Source organism: Podarcis pityusensis (assembly GCF_964106645.2).
Source record: "Podarcis pityusensis genome assembly, chromosome: 6".
Classification (NCBI taxonomy): domain Eukaryota; kingdom Metazoa; phylum Chordata; class Lepidosauria; order Squamata; family Lacertidae; genus Podarcis; species Podarcis pityusensis.
Window position 1 is genome coordinate 17,782,350 of NC_138030.1, and position 18,080 is coordinate 17,800,429.

At 45.4% G+C, this 18,080-nt stretch overlaps 1 protein-coding gene across 1 annotated transcript; it reads right to left on the minus strand.

The window, feature by feature from the left end:
- Nucleotides 1-1,547: 1,547 nt before the first annotated feature.
- On the minus strand, nucleotides 1,548-6,318 carry LOC308480427 (syncytin-1-like). Its single transcript, XM_081011877.1, has 2 exons — nucleotides 5,962-6,318; nucleotides 1,548-3,442 (listed from the first exon to the last, which is right to left on the minus strand). Exon 2 carries the CDS (start codon nucleotides 3,033-3,035, stop codon nucleotides 1,701-1,703), a length of 1,335 nt encoding a protein of 444 aa, XP_080868003.1. The 5' UTR covers nucleotides 3,036-3,442; nucleotides 5,962-6,318; the 3' UTR covers nucleotides 1,548-1,700.
- Between the last annotated feature and the right edge of the window lie 11,762 nt (nucleotides 6,319-18,080).

Consider the following 18,080-nt stretch of genomic DNA (forward strand, 5'->3'; position numbering starts at 1 on the left):
AACTTGAAGCTGAGTTTTTGGATGAAAAGGCCACATTTATAAGAGCCACTGTTCTCTTCAACAACGCTCCCTTTCTGACAGAGTGGAGTCTAAAGAATTGCTGCATTCTGCAACTGCTGTTGGTATATGACTAACACTCTTGGATCTCTCTACAAACAGGGACATGCATGGAATTCTTGACGCAGCACGTATGAATCAGCTCTCTGCTGTTTGATTTGGATTTTAAAATGTTAAAGGGTCACCAGAGATACTAGGCCTTATTAATATGACGATATTAATCATGTCATAAAATTAAGCAAGGCCAGGGCTAAGGAAAAGGCAAACAGGATTCCTGTACCTTTAATAGCTGCCGGAAAAAGGTAATTTTCAGCAGGTGTAGATTTTCTTGCCCTCGTGTGACAAGTTGCACCTGCCAAAATTTTCTAACAAAGTCCTGCCTTCCTTTGGCTCTGGGTCACTCTGCTTGCAGCACTTGAAGTCAAGATGGGGTAGCGCTAATGGAGAAACTATCTCAGCATGATAAAGCATGAAATGGAGCTCGAGACTCATATGACTTTATAAAGTATGGTATAGATTCATAACCTTTCCCAACACCAACAGAGATATCTGCCCCTGCCAGATACACGTGTTGTAATATATTTTTGCTGACATTGTTGCCTGCTCCTTTTTGGGGAGGAGGGGGCTTTTTCTAATTGATACTTGCAAAATTGTGTAAAAAAAAATCAGTTTTTAAGGGTGGAAAATGCTTTGGTGTGGGGAAATGATGTAGAATTGGAATGGGTTGCAAATTCTCTACCCTGCTAAGTTCAAGGAACAGGTGTACAAAGCCCTATACAGCTTGGGACCAGGGTACCTAAAATATCTTGCACAACTGATCACCGTGCTTCGCAGGAGAGGACATCTAATCAGGAGGTCCATTCTGCACAATATAGAGGAATCGGGCCTTGAGTTTTGTGGCATCTCCCCTTTGGAATCTCTCCCCCCCCCCCCGTTACATATTAGACAGGTACTATCTCTGTTGCCTTTTGGTCACCTTCTGAAGACCTTCCCTATCCTTTTAAGTGGATATTTTTATCCCTGTCTGCATCTGCTTTGGAGCTATTTTTAAGCGTTTTTATATATGGAAGTGTTTCTAAATGTTTGCATTGTTTTTAAATATGGAAGTGTTTTATATAAGGAACTGTTTTGTAGGCTGAGCCTAGTCCATGCCAGGGAATCGTTGGCCCGCGTCCTCAGATCCAGAGAGAGAGCAAAAGAAAGCACCAGGAAAGATCCTTCTTTGGAGGAAAGCAGTTTATTCTCTGTGCACAGAGACAGCCAGCAGAATAATTTCTGGAAGACTGGCTGCCCCGAAATACGCCTCTGCAAACTTTCTTATACCTTGAGAAAGCTCTCTCCCTCCTCCCGTCTCCCTCCTCCCGTCTCGTATGTGTCTTTCTTATCTTGCATTCCTAAAGTAAGAAAGCGAGGGGCCTCTGGTTATTTCTAGCTTACAGTCTCCTTCATATGTGTCTTTCTTATCTTACATTCCTAAAGCGAGGGGCCTCTTTTGCAGAAGTCAAATTAGCTCAGAAATTTACTTAGATCCAAAGTACAGAGAATATAGAAGATCCTTCTTAGGTACAAGGTACAAGGTATAGAAAGCATATAGAAAGCAATCCTTCCCTCTCCCTTCACTCCCTCCTCTTCTTATGAACAACCTAATACTTAGGTTCGTTCTGGGGTAGGGGTCTATAATCTCTCATGAAAGCAAGCACACGAGGTCCCATCATGCGAGACATCATCTTCTCCATCATATTTTGCATACATTGCATCAAGCAGGGCATACAGAAGCAGAAAAGCAATAGAAGCATTATTGGACTTATCACCATAATAAATATCCTCCCCATCCATCCACCTGGGAAGATGCCGTCCAACCAAGACATATCCCAGCCCTCCCAGGTTTGTACAGGGACATGTGCTACCTTTTCAATGCTTGCTGCCAGATCACGGATAGCCTCGCCGTGGTCTGAAATGTTGAAGCAACATGCTCCACCTGTGAGATTTAACGCTGCACAAAAGCCTCCATGTTGCGCCAGGAGAAAGTCCAATGCTAATTGGACTGAGAGAAACGCATTGCATGTCTCATCCAATTGCGTAGCAATTAGCCTAAGGGCCGTGGCTGTCGTGTTAGCAACAATCTCTACCACTGCCTGGAGTCTGATTACGCGGTTCAAGTTATAGATCGGCCCCCTTGCCCCAGAGATTTTCTCTCCCTGATTCCATGAGGCTGGAGCATAATGGGCCAGTATCCTTTCCGGAGGCCACTGATTTTTGCCCCAATTCTGGGAGCTGCCACCTGCAAGTGTTGCCAGGTCAGCCGAACGCCTCCTTCTACGGGGTGCAGAGGCAATCTGGTCAGGAATCCACATGGGGGGTATTAAGTAGGCTGGAAAACAGACCCCATACCATCCTCTTGGGAGGGCATGATAGGCCTTCCTGCCACACACCCAGTAAACGTCCTGACCATGGGCAGATATGGTGCCTCTCAGCAAGCGGGCCAGGCATGCAATCAAATTGGAACCAGAAAAGGTTCCTGTCTCGGACTCAAACATGTTAGTCGGGGCTGGGAAGGTACGATCACAGTGGGAAGTGCCCACATAGGTCTGAGCGTCACTTATGTCATTTGATTTGTTGACACAAAGGCAGCCAGTGATCCTGTGAACCTGGAAAGGGACGGAATGATTCCATAAAGAAGAATGGTTGCCCAGAGGCTGGAAGGCAACAAGTGGAGTTGTAACCAAGGATTCATTCCAAGGCACAGGGAGGAGTGGCATTCCTCCCAGAGCATCTACAGGGGCCAGAGTGCAGACGGCACAATTGGTCCGATTTGCAGAGAACGCAACCATCTCAGCAACCTGAATCCACTTATTATATGTGTGGTGGGCCCCCCACAATTGCAGCAGTTGTCTGGTCACTGTGAGTGGTATTGGCATTTCAAAGGTCAAAGGCAGCAGAAATACCAGCATGGGGACCCACAGTCGTATTTGAGCCATTGTATGCACGGGGAGGGGCTTAGGTAAGTGCTAGAGAGTGGGCTGGGGTGTAATTACGCTGAAAGAAAAGACCCACTAGACACCCTCCTCTGCAGGGGTGGCGTAAAGCAAACGAGGCCCAGGTACCTTCAATAAAGTTCAGTTATGCGAAAGGAAAGAAAAGAAAATGTGAAAATGTTCTCTTTCAATCCATGCTGGATCCTGGAGCCGTGCCAAACGTCAGCGTCCGGAGTGACGTAGGCAGGGCTGTAGTCTGGTGGGTGTCGGGTCGTCTGGTGGGCGTTGGGCATCTTGGGTCCCTTCCAACAAGGCTGGAGCGATGTCTGGGCGTCTGGGTCCAATCTGGGTCCTCATCATAGGGATGCAGAGGCTCGACCAAGGCACAAGGCGTTCCAGCAAAAGCTCACCTGTTAAGAGAAGAGATAACAAAGACGGCAGCGATTGCACAGAACAAATTGATAGGTAACATTTGCACATAAGGTATAGGCCTAGCAAACATTAATTCAAAAGGGTATGCTTGGCAGGAAACTTCGCAAGGGGTTAACAGTTCTGTTCCTTGGGTTAAATTTTGCCAGCTGAGATTTTTAAAAGTCTCATTTGTGTGCTCTAGGTTTCAGAGCTTTAAGCCATGTTGCAAATTTCAGTTCATTTGCCAGTGTCTGTAGAAAGAACAATGCGCTCCTTGCTTCTGGCAAAGTTTCAAATTCCTCAAAGTATCAATTCCTATGCCGCAGCTCCTTTCAGAGTAAAATTGCACCTTAAAAAGAAAAACTTGACAAAGTTCACAGAAAGCATTCACTTGCTTTTAAGAAAGTCACTTCTTCAGGTTAATACTTTGGGGCAGGGGGGTGGGTAACTCTTGGCCTTCTGGGTTTATGTGGCTGAACTGTAAATCCAGAAAGTGTGAGGTTCAGGGTAACTGGCTGAATGCAGCAGTGTCCTTGGAATAGCTGCCAAGAGATAACGCTCTGAAGCTACCTCCAAGCGCCTGGCAGAAAGGGGGGGGGAGCTGATGTCCTGTGACTTGCATGATTTTTTTTTTTAAAAAAACAGTCTGTTCAATTGCTTTTTTGCTGCAACAGTCTTTTTGAGCAAGAACAGAGATGAAAAGAAATAATTTTTGAGAAATCTTGTTGTTCCCAGCCTGTGGGGAGTGGGGCCTGTGGGCATTCCATTTCCCAATGACTCCCTTGCCTGCAGATGGCGCACTGGCTTCTTCCCTAGGCGTCTTCTGACCCTCCCGTGGACACCCTCGCTTGCTCCAGGATTGCGTTTTTGGCTTTCTGGCTGCTGGCTGTTTGAAGACAAACCCCTAATTATTTTGGCCAGGTCCTCTTCGAAAGAAGGATTCTGATTTAAAGTGCTTGGAGGTCTGTGGTCCTGGGCATCGGATGACTCCAGGGGGTCGTACACTCAGTGGAGTGGGGCCATCAAAGTGGAGTTTTAGCTGCCTCAATTGCAACTATTAGCTGCCTCAATTGCAACATCAGTATTATCCGCTGCCCTGAGGGCATTTTTCTTGCGGATTTCCTCAATGGTCAGTAATTGTAATTCTAGGGTTTTAAATCCCTTGGGTTTTAATTGTCTCTTTTTTAACAGTTCTGTCCTATGCGGCTCTCAAAGCCTTCCCTTCTGTTTCTTTCTGCCAGTTCACATCCTTGCATTGTGCTGCTTCTAGAACCAAGAAGCCACATCCAGCTCTGTTTTAAACAGTTCTACATACTGGAACACTCTGTCAAACTGCTTACTAGTCCATCTTATCTCTTTATCTAGAGTTTTTCTGAAGTCTTCATCATCATCATCATCAACAACACCTTTCTCTTCACCTTCCTTGCTAACTCAACCAATCCCTTTACAAATTCCTCATCATCCTCTTCTTCCTCTTCTGATTCATCAGCCTTGGGGGGTTCAGGCTGGGGGCCAACTCCTCCCGGTGCCTGGGGGCCTGGGTCCAGGGGAGGGGCAGGTGGTGGAGCATAGGGTGGAGGTGGTTTAATGACTTCCCCCTCCTCTTCTTCTGGGTCTGGTATCACTGGGGGCTTTTCTGACTTCCCTGTCGGTCGAACTGCACAAACTGTACTTTGTGGGGCGTCGCCTCGGCAGGCTTTCAACCATGATGGGTTCTTTTCTACATTGGTTTTCCAAGTAGAAATGTAGGGGATCTGGTCTGGGTGGACGTTCAAGATATTTTGATACAGTGGGTTGATTAGTTGCAAATCAAAACTCCCCTCCGAGGGCCAGTTAGTTTGTTGCGAGGGCCAGTCAACCTCACATAATGTTCTCATCCTCCGTTGCCTCAATTTGATTCCCTAATCATCATGCTTTGTGGCTGCTTTCCAGTTGTTTAAAAAGCATTCCAGAGGGCTACATTGGCTTGCCCCAGACCCCATTTTCAGATACTCTGCTGCTAACAGGTTGTAAATTCTCTCACTCTACACACACTACAGCCCTACAATCGCTCGGCCAAGGGGGACACTAAGCCCTGGCCCACACTTGACAATTCAGTCACTAGAGTATCTGACATGCAACATACAACATACAAAACACATCAATATAATTTCAACATGTAACACACTAAACACACCAAAATAATTTCAGCATGCAATACACAAAACACACCAAAATAATTTCAACATGTAATACACAAAACACACCAAAATAATTTTCCCCTCTGTTCCCCCCCCCCTTTTTTTTTTTTTACCAAACCTTACCGGTGGCACACCACTGCCACGCCCCTTTTTTTCCCTTCCTGGCTGCACTCTACTGCATAACCAGTCCCCTTTTTCCTGGTGGCTGGCACTCTACTGCACAACCAATCCCCTTATTCCTGGTGGCACCTTATTGCCTGTGGCACCCTGCCACAACCAGGGGAGGTTGATCAAGCCTCCTGCCCTTTCCGTCGGGCTGCCCTTTCCGTCGGGCTTACCTTTTCCGCTGCGGACCTGTCCCCTCGGCGCCGTCCTCTTTCCTCCCTCGACCTGGGTCCTTGCTCCGGAGCGGTGTGGCTGGCTCCCCCCACAAATTGGCAGGGTGCGCGTGGAGTCTGCAATTGCCGATCCGAGCTGTCCACCAAGGTCGAGCCTGGCTCTCCCCAGCCCTCTGAGGTGGGGCAGATTCCCGGTCAGGGAACCAAGATGTAGGCTGAGCCTAGTCCATGCCAGGGAATCGTTGGCCCGCGTCCTCAGATCCAGAGAGAGAGCAAAAGAAAGCACCAGGAAAGATCCTTCTTTGGAGGAAAGCAGTTTATTCTCTGTGCACAGAGACAGCCAGCAGAATAATTTCTGGAAGACTGGCTGCCCCGAAATACGCCTCTGCAAACTTTCTTATACCTTGAGAAAGCTCTCTCCCTCCTCCCGTCTCGTATGTGTCTTTCTTATCTTGCATTCCTAAAGTAAGAAAGCGAGGGGCCTCTGGTTATTTCTAGCTTACAGTCTCCTTCATATGTGTCTTTCTTATCTTACATTCCTAAAGCGAGGGGCCTCTTTTGCAGAAGTCAAATTAGCTCAGAAATTTACTTAGATCCAAAGTACAGAGAATATAGAAGATCCTTCTTAGGTACAAGGTACAAGGTATAGAAAGCATATAGAAAGCAATCCTTCCCTCTCCCTTCAGTTTAATTGCTTTTTTCACACATGCACACACAAACTCATATATAGTCTGCAGACATTTTCTTTTTATGATTTTATGGAACCTTGTGGTGAACGGCAGGTAAGAAATCTAAAAAAAGTTCTGCTAGAACATTCTGGAATGCCAAACAGAAGCAAACGATACAAAACTTTGGTACTTTCTCAAGCTGCACGTGTTCCTCCCTGGCTGAATTTTGCTCAGTCTCCTCCTGGGAGTCAGAACCATGTCATGTGTCCTTTTCCAAGTTCAGCTCCTCCTGCCCCCTGAAAAAAATCTTCTACTGCAGCAAGGTCTCTGTTTCCAAACAACTACAATCGTCTCCCTTCCCCCAGCGACTTCCATAGCGATCTGCACTCTGTTTTGAACTTCTGTGCCATGAGACACTGAATGATATTTTCTCCTCTGATACCTCTCTTCTCCTTCCCTTGCTCACGCAGTCTCTTCTTCTCTTTGGGGTTCCACGTGAACTTGACTTGTGGGGATTTCTTTTGATCTTCGCCCATGACGTTTCCAATGGCATACACATTCTAGACCTGGAGGTTCCGCATTAGCACAGTAACTAGTGATCTGCCTCTCCTCCATGGATTTCTTTAACCCAGGGGTCAGCAAACATTTTCAGCAGGACGCCAGTCCACTGTCCCTCAGACCTTGTCGGGGGCCGGACTATGTGTTGAAAAAAAATATGAATGAATTCCTATGCCCCACAAATAACCCAGAGATGCATTTTAAATAAAAGCACACATTCTACTCATGTAAAAACACACTGATTCCAGGACCGTCCATGGGCTGAATTTGGAAGGTAATTGAGCCGGCCCCAGTCCCCGGGCCTTAGTTTGCCTACCCATGCTTTATCCCCTTTTAGAAGCCATAGAAACAGAGATTATGTAGTGGTTCTCAAAAGGTGTGTAAGGAGAGGATGCCGATTGTGGCAGGAAGATTCAAGGACAATCAAATAAATATTTAAACATTTTGGTGTGGTGTGGTGTGGTGTGGTGTGGTGTGGTGTGGTGTGGTATGGTATGGTATGGTATGGTATGGTATGGTATGGTATAGTATAGTATAGTATAGTATAGTATAGTATAGTATAGTATAGTATAGTATCAAAATAAAATAAAATAAGGATACACAAGCAGAACAGTATCCATGCCTCTCTTCAAGAGTGTTGACTATTCTTCTACAGTTCTCCCTGACAGACTGTTGTGAACAGGGATTTTCAACTCTTACAAAGATGAAACATCAGGAAGGAGAACGGCTTCTTTGTGTTGATGAGGAGATGAGAGTTTGTTTGTCTGAAATTAGACATAACATAAATGAGATTACTCAGCAAAAGCAAGCTCACACCTCTCACTGAGTTTGTATACATACTTAAGGTACATATTAAGAGGGACTTTTATAATTATATTTTGGGAATGAGTCATGTTCTTAAGTAGCTGCATTGTTTTATACTTTGTGGATGTCCTATGATCATACAGTGGAACCTCTACTCGCGCACAGAATCCGTTCCAGAGATCCGTTCATGAGTCGATCTGGGTCGCTGGTAGAAGCACCATTATGCGCGTGCGCATTCGATGGCAGCGCCGTTCTGCGCATGTGCAGATGGCAGAAGTCGCTTCTGAGTGTGCGCCAATCATGGCAAACCTGATATTTACTTCTGGGTTTGCCGCGGTCACAAGTCGAATTGTTTGCGAGTAGGGGCGGTGGTAAGTCAAGGTTGTACTGTATTATGAAGTAGTTGTGTTCTGTGTTATGAATCAAGCACTGCTAGGAGCTGTCTTCGCATGCAGTGGAACTCCCTAACTCACGGAGGGTTTGAAACCCATCGGCTAACCTCACCTGGCTTAGCTGGCCAGTCAAAGCCATTCCTGGGGTGTGGCCGCTGTCACATGCTGACAGCTTCTAGGAGCCACAGGTGAGAGCTGAGTGCAGGTTGGAGACCAAAGGTGGGCAAAGTACCCTAGAAGGAGCATGTGTCTCCCACCAGAAGTACTACCCCTCCCTTAACACTCCATATATGTATTTGCGTGTTCAGACCCAGAAACCTCCCCCCTAAATAAATTCACACTTGACTCAAATTTTGGTTTTGGTTTTTGGCAGAATTTAGGCCACAATTTTATTGATTACAGTAAGTGACTGGTTGCATAGGCTCTGGTTCGACTAGCTCCCTGCCATGCAGGTAGTGCTGACCCAGGGCACCAGCATAGGTCAGCCTAGGGTGAACACCTGGATAAGCGGAAAGCTGGGAACAGGCTATCTCCACCACCCAAATGTCCCCCTGGACTCAGGCAAGGACACAACCCCCTCTCAGGGGTTGACCAAACCATCAAGTCCCTGGATTCCGTTAATGGAATGCCCTTCACACAGGGATGGCGAGAGCATTCTCCAATCCCTATCACCTGAACCAGAGCCTATCCGCAACCTTACAAGTTGTGAAGATTTGCTACGCAGCAGGCGAAACCCAAATGGCAACAGCCAACCAGCCAAGTGGGGAAAATTCCTGTCGTGCCCGTCCCAATGACAGACGACACACGACGGCATAGCAAGGTCAAGCGCAAAGCCCTAAAAGTAGGGAGAGGTGGGTGGGTGTTCTGAATGCACACGCCAAAAGAGGAAGCTCTGGGTCACGTGCATGGGCATAAATAGGTCCCTCGAAGCGTTTGGACTGCGTCCCATTGGCCAGACTGCACCCAGCTTCAAGGGACCTACCAATCGGGTGTTGTGGCTGACCAATCGTACCCACCCACAACACAGGGTGTCGGTTTTCCAGGTCTCACCACAATACGTGCCCTCTTTAAGGGAGGACCCCATATATTTATGTTTCACAGAATCCCATTCACTGCTACTGGGAAAGTGCTCCATTTCAGGACACAGTAGCAGTGGGTACAAATCCTGCCCTGAACCCACAACTCTGGCTGCCCCCACCACCAATACAATGAGTTTATGGGTGCAGAGCATACTGGGGTACATTGCTACTCGCCAGGGGTCCTTGCAATGTCCCCCACCTTCATTCATATCTACACATGGACAGATTTCTAGCTAACCAAAAGTAAATACCTTGTGTAGTTTTTAATTTCCCCCTCTACCATAGCTGTAGCAATGCGTAGGCTACAGCTGTGTTCACCCCTTTGTGCTGTCGGCTAAGTGATTTATGCTCATCACCAATCTTCTTGGTTTCAGGGCAGCTCCTGTTGATGATCTGGCAGTGGGGGCAGGGAGGGGGAATGAGAGGACAGAACAAAGCGTTCAGTAAAACCAACGCCTGGAGGAAATATCAGGTGTTAACATCCAATAAAAGTTGAACATGCCTGAATCAAAGCGCATTGCAAGGTACCTCTTAAATAGCCCAGACAAGAACTGACCTAATGCTGAGGGTTTTTATTACGGTTGCAAGAAACGCACTAATTATAGAACCTGGACTGCATCATGAACTGACTTGTCAAGTTAACTTAGCATCCCAAGTATCGACAATTACATTGTGAAGGCTTTTCCGTCCTTAAATAACTTAGCCTGTTGGCCCATTGAAGCAGGGAGCAGCTAAATTTGAAGTGCTGAAAGAAATATAGCGCTAGAAAGAATGTTTTCATTGATGGGGGAAGGGTTATTTTTTTCAGGCCAATTAATGTCTCGGTTGTTGCGTATATATTTCTTTTTGTTGCATTTAAAAAAAATCCTCTTTGCATAAATATATACTTTCAAACAATTTCTTTCATAATGCCAGGTATTTTAACAACGGTGTAAATCAGATTTTACAGGGCTCACGTGTGCATGTGTGTGTTTTTCAAATATGGAGCTCATTAAATGTGTGAAATTCAACATTAGCTGGAGGGTGTGGTCAGCGGCTGTGGTAATGAATAGCAAATTGTGCTCATATTTAAGGTTAGACTCTGTCTCCTCTTGCCATGATTTTAAAATAACATCTCCTTCATTTAAAAGAAGGGGGGAAACCACACTGCTTTATTCACAAAAAAGCTGGGTTTTCTAAGGCTTTCTAAGGAAGGTTAATTGGGAAAACAGATGCATATGGAGACAGTGGCTCAGTGACAATGTTGCGTATGGATCCTCTCTGTACAACCTAATTCACAGCTTAGTTTTTATGCAGTACAGTATATCTAATGATATCATTGCTGTACTTCCAACCGTTTAGAATATGAAGGTGGCACTGCTCCAGAAAAAATAATAATTGCGACTAACTTGTCCCACTGATTTCTCTTAAGATTCAACTCTCACCTGACTCATGTTTAATCTCTTTAATTATTTGGGAATGAAAACAATGGGCTGAATTATTTAAGGGAAATATTGCCTGTATTTTCCATGGCACATTTTTCAAATGTTTAAAAAGTAAACGAACCACACGCTGCTTGCAGGTCATTTGAAGCGGTGGCAGCTGCCATTCTACAGGAGGCACAGTTGGGGCGGCCCATCCCATTTTGCCACCTGAGGCAAAAGAAGAATGTGCCGTTCCCTGCCCCTGCTGTGCCGCCCACTTCTGCCACTGCTGGGTTGCTCCCCTCTTGTCAAAACTTGGTGAGAGGTGGAGCACTCCGCAAGACCTTGACAGGTTTGCTTTTGTTTTATTATGTATTTTGTCTACTCGTTTTGCGCTTTTATGTTGTGAGCCACTCTGGGACCTTCGAATGAACGGCGGCATACAAAGTTAACAAATAATTATAGCAATACTAGGGATGTGGGTTAAACCACAGAGCCTAGGGCTTGCAGATCAGAAGGTCAGAGGTTCGAATCCCCGTGTCGGGGTGAGCTCCCGTCACTCGGTCCCTGCTCCTGCCAACCTAGCAGTTCAAAAGCATGTCAAAGTGCAAGTAGATAAATAGGTACCGCTCCGGTGGGAAGGTAAACAGTGTTTCCGTGCACTGCTCTGGTTCGCCAGAAGTGGCTTAGTTATGCTGGCCACATGACCCAGAAGCTTTACACCGGCTCCCTTGGCCAATAAAGCAAGATGAGCGCCGCAACCCCAGAGTTGGCCACGACTGGACCTAATGGTCAGGGGTCCCTTTACCTTTACCTAATAGCAATACTAAAAAGAGGAGAGGGAATGCCACACACAGGAAGTAGTAGGGCGGGCCGGCCACTGCCTCTTATGCTTCTGCCGCCTGAGGAAGCCACTTCAGCATGCCTTATGGGGGCACAGTTTAATGTTTTTGGTCCATTAAGCCTTAAGTGGCCTTGACCATGAACAACTGTGAGGCGCCACTCTTTCTTCTGTATTTTATTAAAGCTTAGCAAAATTGACCTCTTGATTATACATTGATCAATATGCTCAAAAAACTTCATTTGGGTGGGGGGTAGGCAGAAAAGCTCAACTTTTTTGTCCAGATTTTCACTTTCTGAAATATAGCAACCCTTTGAACAGCCTGTGAGCACCCTATGAACATACAGGACAGTTTACTTCTAACCAAACATGCCTCAGATCAAGTTGTAAGCCAATGATCATATGCTTGCTCACTTGTGTGGCTCGTCATCACTGAATATGCTGGGACTTACTTCTGAGTAAATGTGTATCAGATTGGGTTGCACCCTTCTGGTGGTTGCCTAGGCAAATAATGTTGTTGGTTCGGCCTGGTTCTTGAGGTGAGACATATCAAGGCCTGGCTCCTTTGTTGGAAGTTTTTTAGCAGAGGTCAGATGGCCATCTGTCATGGATTCTTTAGTTGAGATTTCTGCATTGCAGGGGGTTAAACTCTACAATTCTATGACTATGATTCTATGACCATTGCTAAAAGTCTTAGTATGGTATCTAACCCAAAGCAATATCCATTACCAAATGATGCTTACCATATGAATCTATGCAGATTGCATATGCATCACAATATGCTTACTTACTTACTAGATTTATATACTGCCTTTTGGTCAAGGTACCCAATTTTAATACACTAAACAATTATATGAAATGTAGAGTCCTCTTGGGCTGTGGTATAGGTTATCATTGGCCTGGACTCCCTCATTTCTGCCTTCTCACAAGGCAGACAGGTCAAATAATTCACTTGCTACATACATTTCAAATTCATATATCCAGCAACAATGCATTTGTCATTAAGACCCCAAGCAGCAATGCCTATAACTTGTTTAAAAATGGATGTCTGACTTTAAAATATCGGGCATGATTCTAGGCCCATTGTATATAGAATGTCCCAGATTTCCAGTTAAAGCGATCTCTGTTAGCAGAACTGAGACAGATTCCTGCCTCAGTGCCTGGAGACCTGGTTTGTTTAGACCACTCACTTTATAGAAAATTATCTTTTAAAGGTAAAGGTAAAGGGACCCCTGACCATTAGGTCCAGTCGTGATCAACTCTGGGTTGTGGTGCTCATCTCGCTTTATTGGCCGAGGGAGCCAGCTTACAGCTTCCAGGTCATGTGGCCAGCATGACTAAGCCGCTTCTGGCGAACCAGAGCAGTGCACGGAAACGCCGTTTACCTTCCCGCCGGAGCGGTACCTATTTATCTACTTGCACTTTGACGTGCTTTCGAACTGCTAGGTTGGCAGGAGCAGGGACCGAACTCACCCCGTCGCGGGGATTCGAACCACCAACCTTCTGATAGGTAAGTCCTAGGCTCTGTGGTTTAACCCACAGCGCCACCCGCGTCCCTTCACTTTATAGAAAATTATCTTTTACAACAAAGCAATATGCCTATACCAGAGGTGGTGGGTGGGGAACTCTCCCACAGGCCAAGTCTGACATGCAGGAGGGGCCATTCACCTTTCAATCACCTGTCATCACAACGACATCAGATGACCTGCTTTTGCCCCAGGCAGAGTGCTGCTCTTTGAAGTCCTGCAGATCAGCTGATTGTCAGGTCTTCAAAGTAGTGTGCATGCTGCTATGCACAGCTGACACAATTTAAGTCATTTACAGCCACCCTTTAAATATGAAGTTCAAAAGCACAGTTTGAAAATGCTCACCATTTGCATCATGAACTTTTGCCGCATTTCTGCAGAAGTCTGTCCCAGCTCTAAAATCAGCTCTGCCCCACCCCTCTACTCCCAAATCCTGGTGATTATGGATCTTCATGGGTTTTATTTCAAGTAGATTCCTCTGAGACACCACTGTGTCCCTGATAATGATCCTATCCAGACAATTCCGGTGTTTGGCTATCCAGCTTCACCGATCTACAATATGTAGAAACAATACAGTGCTTGGGTTTTTGTAGCTCTCGGGATGAAATAATGTTGGATTAAAAACTAACCTCTTAATCCTTGGCTTGATTTGGAATACTGATTTCCCTCCTTCCCTCTAAACAAGCTTTGCTTTCAGAATATTTGCTTTTAAAAAAAAAATGCAATCTCCATGTCTGCACGCAGAACATGAGTCATAGAATTATAGAGTTGGAAGGAATCCCAAGGATCATCTAATCCAACCCTCTGCAACAGAGAATCCCTGGCAGATGGCCACCCAACCGCTGTTTAAAAACCTCCCATGAAGGAGAGTCATTAGAATTAATTATCGATTGCAATTCAGATGCGAGTGTGCATCCACTCTGGTTGGCTCAAGCATCCCATGAAAAGAACATCAGACAGACAGACAAAAAACAATCCATCATCCTTTGGTGTAAACCTCTTGCTTTGCATAAAATGGACTGAATCTTTCCTATGAACAAGCTGTGCATTGAACGCAGCTGATTCAGATGTTCCATTCTGAACTTGTTCCGTCTCCATAGCGAATTGACCACTGTCCTACGACCAGGTGGGTTGGCAGGGGGTGGGGTGTCCCCCTAGTATCACAACACAACAGTGGTAATCCCCCCAGAGCAGGTTACTGCTAGGTTAAAGGCTGGGATGGGCTTCTATTTTCCACAACCCTAGTGGCTCTATGGAAGTTTTAAGAGGTTCCAGAAAAAAGTACAAAGACTCAAGGCCTGAACTGTTCCCAAGGGGCCGCCTTTATACATCATGCTTTTTTTGGGGGGGGGGGAATCTCTGAGTCTTGTCAAGGCCATCTCAATACATTTTGCTTCCTGAGGGACAAGATGGCTTTCCCACCACCCACGTAATGGCTCCGTTTGCATGTAACCATGGCTTAGCAAGAAGGCATATGCTCTCGGAGGATATTGCACTGTGTTGTTCCTTTGGTTCTGTTGCTGCTGTGGTGTCCTAAGCTGCTTTGCCCATGCTAGCTCTGGGAGGAGGCACAGGAGCCAGCACCTAGGGGCTGAGGGGGCTACGGACCCGCCAATAAAATATTTGAGGGGGGCTGCCCCCTCCAAAGTCGATAGGTTTCCCATTCAAATGGTGTTGTTGCATCGTGCCATGTGATCAATGGCTTACCTGGTCCACTCCACCCCCCCAATATTTTATTCAAGTCAGCACTCCTGGGAGAAGGTGTGCAATTCCTCAGCTGGAGTAGGCTTGAAGCAGATGTCAGATGTGCATGCAGGAGCCAGGACCTGTGACCAATATGACTTTGCAGGACTGGGGCCTTCCTAAGTTTGTTCTGAAGAGGCAAGGCGTGGCCTCACAGGTGAGGCCAGTTGTTAACTCACAGCACCTGGTGGTAAGAGCTGGGAAGGGATATAAGGTCAGCTTTTTGCCACAGCAACACGCTTCCTGCCTTGGGCTTCTTGCTTCCTGATCCTTGAACCTCGGCTTTTTGATTCCCTGCTTCTTGATTCTCGGACCCTTGACTTGGTGATTCCTTGCTTCCTGACCCTTGGACCATTGGCTTCTTGACTCCCGGCTCTCTGACCCTCGGACTCTTGGCTTCCTGACTCCTGGCTTCTGGACCCCCGTTCCTGCTCCTACTCCTGCTGGGATTTTGATCACCCATGAACCGGACCGTGACAGCAGGTGTGGGTCACCTGCCTCCTCAAGCACAGATGCTGCAGTCAACATGCAAAGCACAAAAAGGAGAGCAGAGCTGAGGTGTTGTGTCTGCCCAACTGCCGTGTTGATGGACCTCAGCTTGGATGCTCCAGGATCCCTGAGGGGCTGTGCTTCAGTTTGGATTTACTTGGCATACTGACTTGACCCAGGGGTTCATGGAATGCACTATCTCCGGTATCAGAAGCGAGATATCTCAGAATACCCATCCCTAGGGATGATGAGTGGGCAAAAGCTGTTGCGCTCATGAGTCCTGCTTGTGGCCTTACCACAGGCCTCTGGCGGCCACTGTGAGAACAGAATGAAGGACTAAATAGGTCTGATGCAGCGATGCTTTTTATGTTCTTATGACCAGGCAACCTTTCAGGTAGGAGACAGTCCTCTGTGTCCTACTTCGTAGGACACTTCTGGGTGCATGTTTGTTATGGTTAGAAATTCCCTTTATGAACTGCGCTTACTATATATTTGCTCAGAAGTCTCCACTCATGTGGATTTGGTTTATAATCTGTCCTCAGCAGCGCACAACGGCAGAGTCTTTGTGGGTTATTTACTTTGGAAGGGTGAGTGTCTTTTGTCAAAATTACTTATTGTTGCTGTGAAACAGGAATGCTCTTGCAAATGGAAAACAGAGTTGGCTGTTATGATAAGCCCCAAAGAGCTACCATGAAGGTTTTGGGAGCACATCCTCAGGAAACCTTGAGAGCTGATCTTCTAAAGAGCCTGAGAAAAAAATAATGTGGCAATACGGAGTCATTGCTTTGCTTTCCTGAACATGTCTTTGCATCCTGCTGCAGAGCCTTTCCCCACTGAGTGAGGTGGGTCAGGGATGGCCAATTGGCAGCCATGAGCTAAATCCAGCCCCTGAAGCATTTTTCTTCCTTTGTCCCTGGGTAAAAGCAGGGAGTGCGCCTACTCCCTTGTGCAAATTAACTGAAACAAACAATGTAGTTTATTGTACAAAACTCACATATACATGGAGAAAACTCACATATATGTACATTAGTAATGGATATGACCTCCGCTATTTTTAAGCAGCATTTGAACATGGTTTGGCAGGGAGTCTACTAGTTTCGAACAGCCACTGTTGATTTTCGGATCCCTGTACCACACTTGAATCAGCGCCTGAACGAGCTTCTCCGTAGTCGTACAGTCTACAGCACAGAGGCAACTTTTGCATATAGCCCACAAATTCTCTTTATATAAATATATATAATATTTTTTATTGAGTTTACATTATTTTTACCATAATCACAATCCGTTAAAATCATAACATCACCTATAGCCTTGCTCAAACTGAGCCTCGACTCCCCCGCCCCACTCCTTGGCTTTCATAAATATTCACTTACAACTTAGCCTTTCTATATCAACCTATTTACCTTCTTTCATGCTTAGAAAATTTACCTTGATAATTGTAAAGAGGTTCCAAAAATTAACATTACAAAATATTTTAACTCAAACCTGCAAACGTTTTCAAATGTTTGCAATGTTCTCTGATATATTGTATAAATTTACTCCAGTCCTTTTCAAACAGCTCGTTGTGCTGGTTTCGGATCTTCCCCGTCAGCTTCGCCAGTTCTACACATTCCATCATTCTAGTCTGCCATTATTCCAATGCTGGAAGTTCCTGCTGCTTCCATTTCTGGGCTAAAAGTATCCTCGCGGCTGTGGTAGCATACATAAATAAATTTATATCTTTTGGGGGAATTTCTTCAATTATACCCAACAAAAACGCCTCTGGTTTTTTGGTAAAGGTATTTTCAAAAACCTTTTTCAGTTCATTGTATATCATAGCCCAGTAGGCTTTAACCTTAGTACAGGTCCACCACATATGGAAAAAATTCCCCTCCTTTTCCTTACATAATGTTTTCCAACATTCCTTGTCTTGATTTCTATACATTTTAGCAAGTTTAGACGGCATCAAATACCACCTATACATCATCTTCATTAAATTTTCCTTAAGTGCCAAACATGCAGTGAATTTAATTTAATTTAAATCATACTATAAGAAAATCAGTCTATGAGGTTTGGAATAGATACAAAATATTATTAGAATGCAAAATCCCCTGGTGGCTTTCGCCATTGGAAGCTTTCGTGGTGAAATAGAAAAATATGGAAAGCGATTGGGCTACATATAAAGATTTGTTGATGGAAGTGGATAACAAATTAAAGCTTGTCATTTGAAGAATTAAGAGGAAAGCGATCATATTGGTTGCAGTACCACCAATTGCAGGATGCATGTAGAGAGGATAATAAGAAGAATGGTTTTTGTAATACTAAATCAAAAATAGAGACTGAGTTGTTAGATAGTAAAAGGAAAACATTGTTGAGAATGTATAAGTTATTACTGGAATGATGACATACAAAGGATGAAGAAGTAAAGACGATTATGATTAAATGGGCTCAAGATTTGGGTCACAATATTGATTCTGAAATGTGGCAAAAATTGTGGACGAGAACAATATAGCCCACAAATTCTCAATGGAATTTACGTCTGGGGAATTCCCTGGCCAATCAAGTACCTGTATTTGCTGTTCTATCATGAATTTCTTCACCACTTTCGATGTGTGACAGGGGGCTAGGTCCTGCTGC

Excerpts from the sequence above, each read along its gene's own strand:
- LOC308480427 (XM_081011877.1), bottom strand. The coding sequence starts at position 3,035 with ATGGCTCAAATACGACTGTGGGTCCCCATGCTGGTATTTCTGCTGCCT.